The 12,239-nt window shown below is 54.6% G+C and overlaps 9 protein-coding genes across 9 annotated transcripts; 3 read left to right on the forward strand and 6 right to left on the reverse strand.

Moving 5' to 3' along the window:
* Positions 1 to 304: 304 nt before the first annotated feature.
* On the forward strand, positions 305 to 1,345 carry tsn1 (Translin-1; the record flags this gene model as incomplete). The annotated part of the gene is made up of 6 exons (XM_064802337.1): positions 305 to 391; positions 441 to 531; positions 582 to 715; positions 767 to 866; positions 921 to 1,006; positions 1,133 to 1,345. The coding sequence occupies 6 exons, from the start codon at positions 305 to 307 to the stop codon at positions 1,343 to 1,345; spliced, it is 711 nt and encodes a 236-aa protein (XP_064659698.1).
* Positions 1,346 to 1,763: 418 nt separating this feature from the next.
* On the reverse strand, positions 1,764 to 2,096 carry LTR77_005089 (uncharacterized protein; the record flags this gene model as incomplete). The annotated part of the gene is made up of 1 exon (XM_064802338.1): positions 1,764 to 2,096. The coding sequence occupies one exon, from the start codon at positions 2,094 to 2,096 to the stop codon at positions 1,764 to 1,766; it is 333 nt and encodes a 110-aa protein (XP_064659699.1).
* Positions 2,097 to 2,735: 639 nt separating this feature from the next.
* LTR77_005090 (uncharacterized protein) lies at positions 2,736 to 3,313 on the reverse strand (the record flags this gene model as incomplete). The annotated part of the gene is made up of 3 exons (XM_064802339.1): positions 2,736 to 2,885; positions 2,935 to 2,959; positions 3,030 to 3,313. 3 exons carry the CDS (start codon positions 3,311 to 3,313, stop codon positions 2,736 to 2,738), a joined length of 459 nt encoding a protein of 152 aa, XP_064659700.1.
* A 449-nt stretch (positions 3,314 to 3,762) lies between these two features.
* Positions 3,763 to 5,170, reverse strand: LTR77_005091 (uncharacterized protein; the record flags this gene model as incomplete). Its single annotated transcript, XM_064802340.1, has 3 exons — positions 3,763 to 4,722; positions 4,771 to 4,923; positions 4,967 to 5,170. 3 exons carry the CDS (start codon positions 5,168 to 5,170, stop codon positions 3,763 to 3,765), a joined length of 1,317 nt encoding a protein of 438 aa, XP_064659701.1.
* A 486-nt stretch (positions 5,171 to 5,656) lies between these two features.
* FDH1_2 (formate dehydrogenase (NAD+)) lies at positions 5,657 to 6,969 on the reverse strand (the record flags this gene model as incomplete). Its single annotated transcript, XM_064802341.1, has 3 exons — positions 5,657 to 5,877; positions 5,937 to 6,595; positions 6,683 to 6,969. 3 exons carry the CDS (start codon positions 6,967 to 6,969, stop codon positions 5,657 to 5,659), a joined length of 1,167 nt encoding a protein of 388 aa, XP_064659702.1.
* A 726-nt stretch (positions 6,970 to 7,695) lies between these two features.
* Positions 7,696 to 8,634, reverse strand: CUP5 (vacuolar ATPase V0 domain subunit c; the record flags this gene model as incomplete). Its single annotated transcript, XM_064802342.1, has 5 exons — positions 7,696 to 7,757; positions 7,837 to 8,097; positions 8,192 to 8,321; positions 8,484 to 8,496; positions 8,618 to 8,634. 5 exons carry the CDS (start codon positions 8,632 to 8,634, stop codon positions 7,696 to 7,698), a joined length of 483 nt encoding a protein of 160 aa, XP_064659703.1.
* A 360-nt stretch (positions 8,635 to 8,994) lies between these two features.
* On the forward strand, positions 8,995 to 9,496 carry SNU13 (RNA binding protein snu13; the record flags this gene model as incomplete). Its single annotated transcript, XM_064802343.1, has 2 exons — positions 8,995 to 9,225; positions 9,350 to 9,496. The coding sequence occupies 2 exons, from the start codon at positions 8,995 to 8,997 to the stop codon at positions 9,494 to 9,496; spliced, it is 378 nt and encodes a 125-aa protein (XP_064659704.1).
* A 203-nt stretch (positions 9,497 to 9,699) lies between these two features.
* LTR77_005095 (uncharacterized protein) lies at positions 9,700 to 10,887 on the reverse strand (the record flags this gene model as incomplete). Its single annotated transcript, XM_064802344.1, has 1 exon — positions 9,700 to 10,887. The coding sequence occupies one exon, from the start codon at positions 10,885 to 10,887 to the stop codon at positions 9,700 to 9,702; it is 1,188 nt and encodes a 395-aa protein (XP_064659705.1).
* Positions 10,888 to 11,370: 483 nt separating this feature from the next.
* LTR77_005096 (uncharacterized protein) lies at positions 11,371 to 12,098 on the forward strand (the record flags this gene model as incomplete). The annotated part of the gene is made up of 3 exons (XM_064802345.1): positions 11,371 to 11,427; positions 11,481 to 11,659; positions 11,714 to 12,098. 3 exons carry the CDS (start codon positions 11,371 to 11,373, stop codon positions 12,096 to 12,098), a joined length of 621 nt encoding a protein of 206 aa, XP_064659706.1.
* Between the last annotated feature and the right edge of the window lie 141 nt (positions 12,099 to 12,239).

Below are 12,239 nucleotides of genomic sequence, written 5' to 3' on the forward strand. Positions count from 1 at the left end.
CTACAGCATACCGCTCTCCCAAACAAGCGTCGCGACTCAATGCCCTCCAGATAAGGATGAGGCCATCGACGTGACGTCGACTTTCTGGCTTCTCCGAACAGTTTCTCCGCTCCGCGTTCAGTGCATTGACTGCATCCATCTTTGGGGACGAGAAACACTTCACTCTATAATCATTCTCGACACCTTGATAGGCGGTCGTAGGAGGCGTACTTCTGTTGTATACCCATGCACGTTCCCTCCCTCATTGGTGGTATACAGCTGTAGCTCAGCCCTCGGCCAGCCTACCGGCCCTTGACTTGCCGCCATGGAGACAAACAGAGCCAACATGACGCAGACGGGCATCTTCGAAGACTTGCAACGCAAGATCGATGAGGACACTGCTGTCAAAGACGTGGGTTATTCAAGCAAACCCATCTATACGTATGCTAACCCAGCAATAGCAACTCCGCGACATTGTCCAATCGATCGAGAAGCACGACCGTACAACTCAGTCCATCCTCTCCCGTTCACACTCCACACCATCAAGCGAACGTAAGCGTACGGACACCTCGACACGTTGGCCAGGTACTGACCGTTTAAAGTGCAACCAGTGATTCAAGCAGCCGAAGCCAATATCCAGCAGGAGGTTAAAGCCATTGGCCAGCTCTCTGAAGTGGCATCGAAGTATCCTTACTACAAGTTCAACTATGCTTGGAGTCGGCAGATGCAGGATGCGGTATGGCTTCTATCGCCATATCATGGTGGAGGTTGAGCTGACTTATGACAGTGCTTCTCGATCCTGCTCTGTGGCTACCTGGGCGGTCTCGGCAAGGGCCAGACCAACGATCCGCTGTTTAAGATCGAGCAGGTTGGGGAGATCATGGCTGGTGAGAGTGCTGTCTGATACATAGCGATCTTAAGCTAACTCTTATTGTTCGCAGTTCCTGTCAACCTCAAGGATCGCGATGCCTTTCACCTGACTATCGAAGAGTACCTGCTCGCTCTTGTCTCGCTTATTGAAGAACTGGTAAGATCTCTGTCGCTTTTTGATTTCAAAGAAGAAGCTCGTCATGATATCTGCATTCGAAGACGGCTTGCCGGTCTCGGAGGATGCCACACTCTACTCCTCGCCAGCCTGCTGACTTCTGTACAGGCACGCCTCGCCCGCAACTCCGTCACCCTGGGAGACTACCGCCGACCGCTGGAGATAAGTCGCTTTATCAAAGACGTTCACGCTGGCTTCCAGATCCTGAACCTGAAGAACGACACTCTACGGAAGCGCAGCGATGGCATCAAGTACCGGGTCAAGGACGTTGAGGATGTGGTCTACGATTTGAGCTTGAGAGGGCTGTTGCCGAAGGAATGAGCTACAATGCAGGCACTTGCTTGAGCATCTCATTGTTGCATTGCGCCATACACGTCTTAGGTGTACTGGCAAGGAGAGGGCCACAAGAGCTGCAGCGGCTGCCGAGTGCTTTTGCAGGCTGCGAAGATCAGCGAGCTACGCACAACACTTGCAAGAGTACGACAGGGCCGGCCTGTGTAGAGGAAGTCGAAGGAATACAGAGCATCAAGTGGCACAGTTGAGTATTCGATGAGACTTAGTCTACTGGAAGCAATGCTGAGTCTCGCTGTTGGCTTTCCGCACAACCCAGGCCACCCCGGCCTCTCGCTTCATAGTCCCTTACCCGCTTCAAGCTCCATGGTATTGATCTTGCTTGCTGGCCTGCTCGCTCGAATCGTCATACAGCCAATCTATTCACCCTCTAGAACCACTGAAGTCCTCACCACAACTCGATCACATCTTCCTCTCCATCTGAATCCTCCTCGATTGCTTCTTCTTCGGTCTCGCACTCTGCTGTCTCCTTAAGCGGCTTCTCCTCGACAGCACCTTCCTCATCCGGTGATGCCTCGTCACTCACTTCCTCCACAGCTGTCTCCACCTCCGTTGCTTCATCCTCGGCTGATTCTTCTTGATCCGTTTCATCTTCTGTCGTTTCCTCCTCACTTTCATACTCTTCTTGCTCCTCCGGCAACTTCTCCTCGACGATCTTCCAGCCGAGATCCAGCACGTTCGTGCGAAACTCTATCTCGTCGGCCGAGATAGCCTCGTCCATTTAACCTGCTGGCATGACCATGCTCAACTCTGGCCCCTCCCTCGTGACGAAAAATTTGTGCATCGAATTACGAACAACCCCACGCCAGTCGTCCGCGAAAAAGCCGCTTCCGTTAAGCCGAGGGTAGCTGAAACGTAGGTGACGAAGCTTCGGAGCCTCTGTGAGGAACAGCTCGTGGTTTGGGGACTTGGACTCGTCGAGCAAGTCACATACTGCATCAATGCCCAGGGACTTGAAGTAAGTTGAGTCTTCGATGTACTTACCGAGGCCGAGAGGTCTGAGATGGTCGTCCTGGAAGTGTTCGTCGTTGTACTTATGGAGGTACGCACTGTCCCAGTAGTGTGACTCGCTGAATGGATGTTCGCTGAAGACGTCCCGGACGTGCTTGCAATTCTCTGGACCGATCTGTACCAGGAAGCTAAGCAGGGCGAGCCAGCCGATTGTTCCGGTAAACTTGAAGGGTTGGCCGTAGTAGATGTATGATTACTCCTGCTGAATCTGTTTGCATACGCGGAGGAGTCGAACGTGCTTGACATGGCAAGGGACCTGAATGAATGTATCAAGAGAACGATGGCCAAAGTATCTGAACCAGTCTTCCCACCATCCTTCACCAACGTTGCATTCGCAGCAAATACACGCCTATGACTTCTTGTAATAGCAATACTCTCCGGCGGGCTCAGTGCACTTGCCCGTGTTGAACTCGATGGGCTCTTCGGCTACAAGAGCGAGCTCGTAGATTCTGTTGCGCAACTCGCTGGGTAGTGCAAGAATGTTGAATGTGGTGGGAGGCTGATGAGGTCAGCAAAGCAATGCAGCAGAAAGATTAACGGCATCATACCTTGATATCGCTCATCTTTGAACCGCTGAGAGACCAACCAGCGATCGTAATTCGCGATCATGCGTTCGAGGGACCCCGGCGTGCTTCCAGCGTACCATGTTGAGTAAGCCAGTGGATCCCAAGACACAATGCGGTCGTCATCTTTGTCACGAGCTCGATCAAGGTATTGTCGAATCTTTGGCGCTCCAGTGGTCGAGTAACTTCTGGCATCGACTATACCGCGTTCCTTGGTGTTGTTATCGGTCTTGTTCTTCACGTGTTGCGCAGCGAACACTCCGCCATGCTGACTCTTCATGGCTTCTAGGGTGTTGGGTGTGCGATCGGCACCTGCTGCAGACCTTCTAGTAATGTCAGAAGTGCGAGAAGTGAAGACCCTCATAGTCGCAGACAGCTCGTGTTAGTGTTGCGGCGTGCAAGAGGTGAAAAGTTGGTTCGTTGTGGGCCGGAGCTGCTATCATGACTGTCTGTGCCGAACGCTTCGAGGGTGGTATCCTAGATGCGCAGCGCCAGTAGATGGTTCGCGAGACGCCGCGCAGCATACGAATGCGAAGAGAAGGTGACGTTAAGTAAGTGGCTGCCGGGACGAAAAGCTCGTTGCCACGTCGGACGTGGGACGCACATGCGCTCAGCATTCACCACGCTATGCCTGTTTCGAGTTTCTGCTGTGAACTTGCGACGTAACTCTATCAGCCACTCGCGCTCTGCCTCAGAACCAGCGTGTGAACTTACAGATGTGTATAAATGTCCGCAAACCATCAGTTGGTGCTTTCTACGGTTCGTAACGCCCAGTTCTTCAAAGCAAAGCAAGCCGCTGTTCCTGGCTTCTGCTCAGATCGCTTCAGCGTCGTCCTGCTCGGCATCGTCCTCTCCAGCATTGCCATCCTCAGACTCTTCCTCGGTCTCGGATACCACCTCCTCCGGCTCCTGCTCCTGGACGATCTTCCACCCCATATCTACCACCCCAATACTAAACTGCTCCTCCTGCACAGAAACACCGGACCTGCCCCAGTGCACCGACCTCTGCAAACTCAGCTCCAACCCTTCGATCGCCGCAAGATACTGATGCACCGGATGCTCCGCCACCATATCCCACGTCTCACTAATCCCGCCATACGCATCGTTACGGTACTCGGGGCGCGGGTACACGAAACACAAGGAGCGGAGCTTTGGGATCTCTGCGAGAAGAAACGCTGCGTTGGGGGAGGATTCCCATTTGACGTCGCTCCACCAGCTCCCACATGACCAGTTTTGGGTGAAGTAGGAGTCTGGGAAGTTGTTCGCGAAGCCGAGAGACGCGAGGTGGCGATCATAGGCGTGCTCGTGACGACCACCGCATGGGGTGTCCGAGTCGCAGGCGAAGGGATGCTCGCTGAAGATATCTCTCAGGTCCATACGGCTCTCGGGACCGATGTGGATGAGGAAGCTGTGAAGGGCGAGCCAGCCGTTCGTCCCAGTGAATCGAAACGGCTGACCGTAGTAAATGTAACTCGCCTCCTTTTTGATATGCTTGCAGGTTCGCAAGAAGCGGACGTGCTTGACGTGGGATGGCTTCCTTAGGGTCTTCTTGTACATATCGCAGCCGTGGTACTTCACGCCGTCTTGCCAAAACCCGTCTCCGCAGATTTCGCAGCAACACCATCTTGGCTCGGCGTAGTCACAGAGACGCATCTTGTCTGGATGGCAGTAGCCGGTACTGAACTCTACTGGCTCTTCCACTACGAGGGTGTACTTGTAGATGAGGTTGCGGATTTCAGCAGGCAGGCCGAGCAGGTTGAAGGTGGATGGGGTCTGAGGACGTCAGCTAAGTCGGGTCGATATGAGAAGATTGCAACTTACCTCGACGCGAGCTAGATCGACATCGCTGCTGCAGCTGATCATGAAGCGATCGTAGTCTGCGACCATGCCTTCGAGAGCGTGTAGAGTGCTCTCGGCATACCACAAGCTAGCAGGACCCGATGGATCCCAGCGGATCTTCCCATCCTCAGGATCCTGATCGAGAAATGGATTGTGGCCACGGAGGTTGTACGTGAACCTTCTCGTTATCCGGGTACAGCTCATGTATACCGCAAGCGGCCAGCATTCCTTCGAGGCTGGGCGGCGTGCGGCCAGCGTAGTCTTCGATGGCATCGGATTCGTTCGATGCCTTGAAAGGTGGATCGTCCATGTCCGATTGTTGTGCGCCAGAGGCAGTGACAGCGGCAGTGCTTGTCTGCAAATCCATTCCCGCATTCTCCATCTCGTGTTTTCTGATGTTGTCTCGCCGAGTTGCAGAGGATTTTGAGGGTGGTGAAGTTGTCTGTGGTGTTCTTAAGAAAGAGAGGTGAACAGCTAGACGCCGAAGAACGTGGCAGCAGCGGCGCAAGTTGGTGTGGAAAGACTGAAGGGCGCCGCCGACATGAAGAAGTCGCGAAGAGGTTGTTGCAGGGAAAGGTGGTGGTGTATAGATTGCTCGGGTGAAGAAATATAGGTCATGCTCCCAAACCTTACGTCGCTGCTGACCATGCCCAACGATGAGATTCAACAAGTGAATAAAACGTGCTTTCTGGTTGCGCACTCACAGCATTCACAGCGCTATACCTATTCCGTTGATTTTTTCGTGGCCTGTGACGTACCTCAGCATTCACTCGTACTCCTGAACATGCTGGAGCTTTCACATGGGCCCCCGCCTTTTGTACTCCCACCACGACTCGCCTACATCCCATCCTGACCCCATCGTATCTCCTTACACCTTCTTCATATCCACCACACACCGGATGCAGTCTCCATCATGCATATCATGGAAAGCCTGGTTGATCCCACCCAAGTTCTGACGATGCGTGATGAACTCGTCGACCTTGAGCTTGCCGTTCATGTAGTCGTCGACGAGTCCGCCCATCTGCGTGCGGCCCTTGACACCGCCGAAAGCGCAGCCCTTCCACCTGCGGCCCGTGACGAGTTGGAATGCTAGATAAATGGCCGTGTCAGCATGAAATAGAGCAAGAGGAGGGATTGAGGGAGCTTACGACGTGTGCTGATCTCCTGCCCAGCAGCCGCGACACCAATGATGATGCTCTCGCCCCAGCCCTTGTGACACGCCTCGAGCGCTGAGCGCATGACGTTCACATTACCGGTGCAGTCGAAAGTGTAATCGAGTCCACCATCCGTCATCTCCACCAGTTTGCTCTGGATCGTCTCGCCCTCCTTGACATCCGTTTTGGACGTTGGGTTGACAAAGTCCGTCGCGCCAAACTTGAAGCTCCACTCCTTCTTCGAATCATTAACATCCACTACAATGATCTTGCTCGCCTTCCTCGCTACCGCGCCCTGGATGACGCTCAAGCCAACACACCCAGCACCGAAGACGGCCACAGTAGCGCCCTCCTCGATGCCGCCATTGCCGGCCGAGATGACTGCCGCGCCGTAGCCGGTCGTGATACCGCAGCCTAGCAAGCAGGTGCGGTCCGTGGGAGCCTTGTCGGTGACTTTGACGCAGGAGATGTCGGCGACAACGGTGTACTGGGAGAAGGTGCTGGTGCCCATGAAGTGCAAGAGGTCCTTGCCCTTGCACTTGAAGCGCGAGGTGCCGTCTGGCATGACGCCTTTGCCTTGGGTGGCGCGGATCTTGCCACAGAGGTTGGTCTTGCCGGACTTGCAGAACTTGCACTCCTTGCACTCGGGTGTGCTGTGGGTGTCTTGTCAGCTAGCTGTCCCTCACGTCCAATTCATCCCTCGCATCTTCTCATGCTTAGGAAAATGAGATCAAACCCACTAAAGCGCAACAACAGTATCCCCAACCGCCACACTCGTCACACCCTCTCCCACACTCTCCACGATGCCCGCACCCTCATGTCCCGCAATCACCGGGAAAGCGCCCTCCGGGTCTTTACCAGAAAGCATGTACGCGTCTGTGTGGCAGACACCAGTGTAGTCGATCTTTATCCGCACCTCGCCAGCTTGCGGGACCCCGACCTCGACATCCTCAATGACCAGGTCCTTGCCGGCCTCCCAGGCCACGGCGGCTTTGCAGGTGATCGGCTTGCCTGCTGTGTCAGACATTGTTGCGGTTTCCTTTGAATTGGTTTGGTGGGGTTTCTTTAATTTTCAGGTGCTTGCGTTGGAACCAAAAGCAAGTCTTGTGGTTCAATGAAGTGGAGTCAGAATTGGAAGAGGTTGAGAGAGTGAGGAGAAGTCAGATGTATGTTCTTGAGAGCTCTCTTCGGCAAGTGAAGTTTTGCTCAAAGGAGTGATGTAAAGTGAGGTGGTGGTGGGGTCTTCCGTTGCAGCGAGCTTGCCCCCCGTTCCTCCTCCCCGCTGTCGGTCTGGCTTGCCGCTTCGAGCTTGCGGATCCATGACCACACCAGCAAGACATCTTCGGAGTGTGAGATTGCTGGAAAACAATGAAGTAAATATAAGCCTATCCGTTCCTTGAACAAACAACGTGGAGGTCGTGTTGGTCGCGGGACTGGACGAGGAAACACCACCACCTGATGATCATCACGTGAAAGCGGAAGAAAGACACTTACGCAACGCAAAAGCAACGGTACCCACATACATACATCCTCTACGTCTCTGCCCAAAACGCCGGCTGCAATATACAACTACACGACGCGAAGGAAAGCGCTGCTAGAGCACTCCGCTTCCAATGTATGCACCTTCTTTCTCTCCGCAACCTCTCCATCTTCCACTGCATCTCCTTTCCTCTCCTCTCGTGTCGTCTGTGCATCCTTCCTCATGTGCGCGTTGGCGTTTTGTAGTTGTCTGCGCGTTTCGGATTCGACAGGTTTAGCACTGGGAGTCGCTTGCTCTCGAGTTCATGAGCAGAGCAACAATGAGACCGTAGAGACCTGTTTCAATTTCATTAGCAAGCTGCCCTGTTTTCCAGTGCCTGTATATGCTCCAATCCTGCAAGTTTTCCGAACGTACCAAGCACTTCGGCGAAAATGAGAATCAGAATCATTCCGACGAACAACCTTGGCTGTTGCGCGGTACCGCGGACACCAGCATCACCGACAATTCCGATGGCGAAGCCAGCAGCAAGACCGGCGAGACCGACAGAGAGACCAGCGCCAAGCTGGATGAAGCCGGCGAAGAGCGAGACTTCTTGTGCCAGGTTGTTGGAGATCAGGACCGAGACGACGAGACCGTAGATGGCAATGATACCAGCCATAATGACTGGAATGATGTCTGTAGTAGATGGTGTCAGCTTCATCGCATGTGCCTGCTTTGTCTTGGCGTTGCAGCATCGTGTTCATGGTACGATTTTGATTGCAGCACGTACTCTTGACGATGAGATCAGGTCTTAAGACACCCATGGCGGAGATACCCACGCCGGCCTTCGCAGTACCGTAGGCGGCACCGAAGCAGGTGAAGACGATGGCGCTGGTGCAGCCCATCGCTCCGAAGAACGGCTGTTGCATATATCATCAGTCTTGTTGTCCTTTGTGTAGACCCTTATCAATGGCTTTGATGCCTCTCCCCCTCCCGTCTACTCGGAACAGAGCTCTTAGACATAGGGGGGGTTGCGCATTGGCGTGTGGGCAGGTCGTTGCGAGGGTCGCAGGTGGACTTACGGCATACACGGGGCTGTATTGAGCAGAACGTTAGCATGCCTCTTCTGTATCCCGTTGATACCACGCAGCCACGATGGAAATGTGCTATGAAGTGTTTCTGCTGCGGCAAAAGCAACTCCCCTGGGGCCACTCACCAGAGATCGGAAGGCATTGTGGCGGTGTGTTACGTCGTCTGATCGACTTGATGGATTCTTTGAAGTCTGGTCTGCTCGGGGGGCGGGTGAAGTCGAAGGAGGTGATGGATTTGGTGCGACAAGAGGCGGGTGGTGGTGATGGAGGTCTTCGAGCAAAGCTGGCACATCGTCTCCGTGCTCCTCCCAATCCAGCCTAGCCTCACGCTTCGGCCCGCGTCGACCCCATCCGCCGCTAGAATTATTCTTCAAAGTTCACCTGGCAGTCGCACACCCTTCTCTCTTCCTCCAACCAACACAAGGCAGTGAACCCTCCCACCACCACCCGGGCGAGCCTTATCCTACAACGACCCCTTCCACCCACCACCACTACCGCAACCATGTCCGCCGAATCCGCCGCCTGGCCCGTAGCCGACCAAGCGCTCGCGCAAGAGATCCTCGACCTGGTCCAGCAAGCCTCGCACTACAAGCAGCTGAAGAAGGGCGCCAACGAGGCCACCAAGACGCTGAATCGCGGGATCAGCGAGATTGTGATTCTGGCGGCGGACACGACGCCGTTGGCCATTCTGCTGCATTTGCCGTTGTTGTGTGAGGATAAAAACACACCTTATGTGAGTACTACCCATGCTGCGCAAAGGACGAGGGAGGGGGCGGAGAAGAAGGCGGGCTACTGGGGTTGCGCGCAGTGAAGAGGAGTAGCTGCTCGAGGATATGCTAACAGTTATGCGCCAACAGGTCTACGTCCCGTCGAAGATGGCGCTGGGTCGCGCGTGCGGTGTGAGCAGGGCCGTGATCTCTTGCAGCATCACGACGAACGAGGCAAGCGATTTGATGGGACAGATTCGTGCGCTTAAGGACAAGGTCGAGAGACTCATGATCTAAGACGAACGGACGATCGAACGTGGCTGGACAACGCGCATGAACTGAACAGCTTGGAGACGATCGAGATATAGAGCGCAGGCAGCAATGCTCTGAGACAGCCAACGACAACCAAAAACAGTCCAAACCCAATGCCCTTCCCTGGACCGCATCTCTTCCAAGTTTCATTGTGGTTCTTTCATCGACGTGAAATGCTTCTCCCTGCGTCAGCTTACAAAATCTACAGCTACAGAGCTCTGTACAGGCGCATCTAGCCCATCTCTGTCCACTCCAGACGCAGCACGCGGGCCACCACTCATCCACCATCCAAAACCTCGCCAAAGGATCCAAAAGACGTAGAGTAGCACGACCACACCCATGACAAGCCAACGCATCCTCTCCCTATCCAGCCTCTCATCCCGCCTGAAATTGGTCTTCACCAACGCCTCCACCAACTCACCGCCGTCCACCTCCGGGAAATCCATAGCCACAATCCCAAACCTCCCCCTCCTCTTCTGCTCCAACCAACCCCTCAGCCTTACATTAACCCCCTCCTCCCATCGAAACCCCCACCAACCGCCGGCGGCAATCGGCCTCGGCGGAATCTGATATCGCAGACTCAACTCGTACGCGCTCGTGAAATTGACGTACCAATGCCATGGATCCGGATCCTTGGATGCCATCGTTAACAGCTCAGAGATCGCACCGCCCTTTTTCCGGATGAGGTCTGGGAGAGTGGCGCCAGAGGGGAAGCTGTAGTGGTCTTGGATCGTCAGACGGGTGCTGTGAGAGGTGTAGATTGTGAAGGGCCGGGTGGGGTTATCTTGCCATTCCGTCACGTCGATGCCGTATGCGGCTCCGGGTTCAGTGATGTTGAACCGACGAAATAGTTGAATCCTGCCGCGTAGTTCGCCCAGAATGGTTGGGGTATTTGCGGTCCGCCAGTGGGACGATTGATGTGTTAAGAGCTCTATGACGGCTTCTGCGAATGAGACGCTAGAGTTCTGGGAGCGGCGGTCCTGTTTGATCTGCACGACCAACGCTTCGCTCGGGTGGTTGGAGAGGAAAGTGTATATGGTCTGCAAGACGGAGGCGAGGGTGAGGTTGAGGTAGCGGATCCCGTGGCACATTTCGAGGACGTTGTTGCGGAGCGTGCAGCGCAGGTCGAAGTAGCGGATTCCGGAGCGTAGTTGGGCGCGGATGGGGAGGGTTTGGGTTTGCACGAAGGGGGCCCAGGTTTTGGTGTAGGCGGCGGAGTCGTGGGTGCCGGGGATGGTCAGGTTGGACAGTAGAGTCTCGTCGTCTATGGACGCCATCCATTTTGTGGTGTCCAATGGTCTTTTCTTCGAGGTATGGAGACGGTTATGGCCGGATGTAGTGCTGGACTGGGCAGACTTCTCAAGGTCTGCGTCCATGGTATATAATACGCAGTCCGCAAAAGCCTCGTATCTCTGCTACGATAGACTGTCCGAGTCTCTTCCTCCAAGGAAACAGCCGTAGATAGGTAAATCCTGTATCTTTCAAAGGAGACTATATGTTGATCATTCTAGGCAACATCTTAATTTCTCAAGGATCGAGGAGAGCGGCTGGAGCAATGCATAGGCCGCGTACTGGGACGCCGGATGCCATGATACCAAGAGCGCAAGATCACCAGGTCAGCATATGCAGTGTCAAAAGAATATACATGGAAGTGAGGATGTCAGACGATCGAGTGCGGTTCGAAGTGCTGGAGGGTGCCACAAGTTGAAGCCACAGGAGCGCCACTTCATCAACCGCAACAACATGAACATGAACTTGAACACTCTTCAGAAAACGAACACTGAGTCATCTTCTTACTCCATGGGACTGGAGAAGATTTGACATCAATTGCTGACTGCGAGTTGGTGTCACGGCCCACCATGTCTCGCCCACAACCAACCACTCGCCGCTCGGTGAAGACGGAGTACATTGAGACGGTCAATTAACAAGACGTCCACCCCCAAGGGCACCCATACTGACAAACTTGCAGGACACCGGCAATAAGATCTCCCGACGCGCTTTCATCGAGGGCAAACAGAATATCATGCTCGGCGGCAAAACCGTCCTGATGGCCGGCGTTCATCTTCGAGGCGACCTCTGCCGCAAACCAGAGCCAGCAGCAGCGGGCGAAAAGGAGAAACCGAACACGACTGCTGTTAGCATTGGCAGGTTAGCAGACCTTCTCTCCAAGGAACCTCCTGCTCATCGCTAATATCCCTACAGAGCAACCGTAGTCTCAACCAACGCCGTGATCCGCCCCCCCATGCGCGTCCACAAAGGCCAAATGACCTTCATCCCCATGCGCATCGGGGACAACGTCTTCATTGGTCCAAACGCGCACATCTCGTCCGCGTCAATTTCATCGCACGTCTATATTGGTGAGAATGCTGTCCTCTCCCCACTGTGCATCGTAAAGGAGGGCAGCAAGATTCTTCCGAACACCGTCGTGCCGCCCGGCATGACTGTGCCGGCTGGTACGGTCGTTGGTGGGAAGCCGGCGAAGATTCTGGGGGAGGTGGGGGACGGGTGGGGTCAAGGTGGTGGTGTGGAGGGGGAGGAATGGGTGGAGGGTGGGGATTTGAGGCCGTTGGTGAGGAGTATCAAGTGAGAGCTCCCGGGTGACTCTGAGCTCCTAAACGGAAGAGAGACCCGCCATTGGCCTTCCGACATGCGCAAGACCCGGACTTCGGGACGTCAGGAACCTGAGTGTGGGTCAACTACAAGGGATCTATCTGCAGCCGCAGTTCGG

The sequence above is a fragment of the Saxophila tyrrhenica genome, assembly GCF_035928015.1.
Source record: "Saxophila tyrrhenica strain CCFEE 5935 chromosome Unknown scaffold_7, whole genome shotgun sequence".
NCBI lineage: Eukaryota > Fungi > Ascomycota > Dothideomycetes > Mycosphaerellales > Extremaceae > Saxophila > Saxophila tyrrhenica.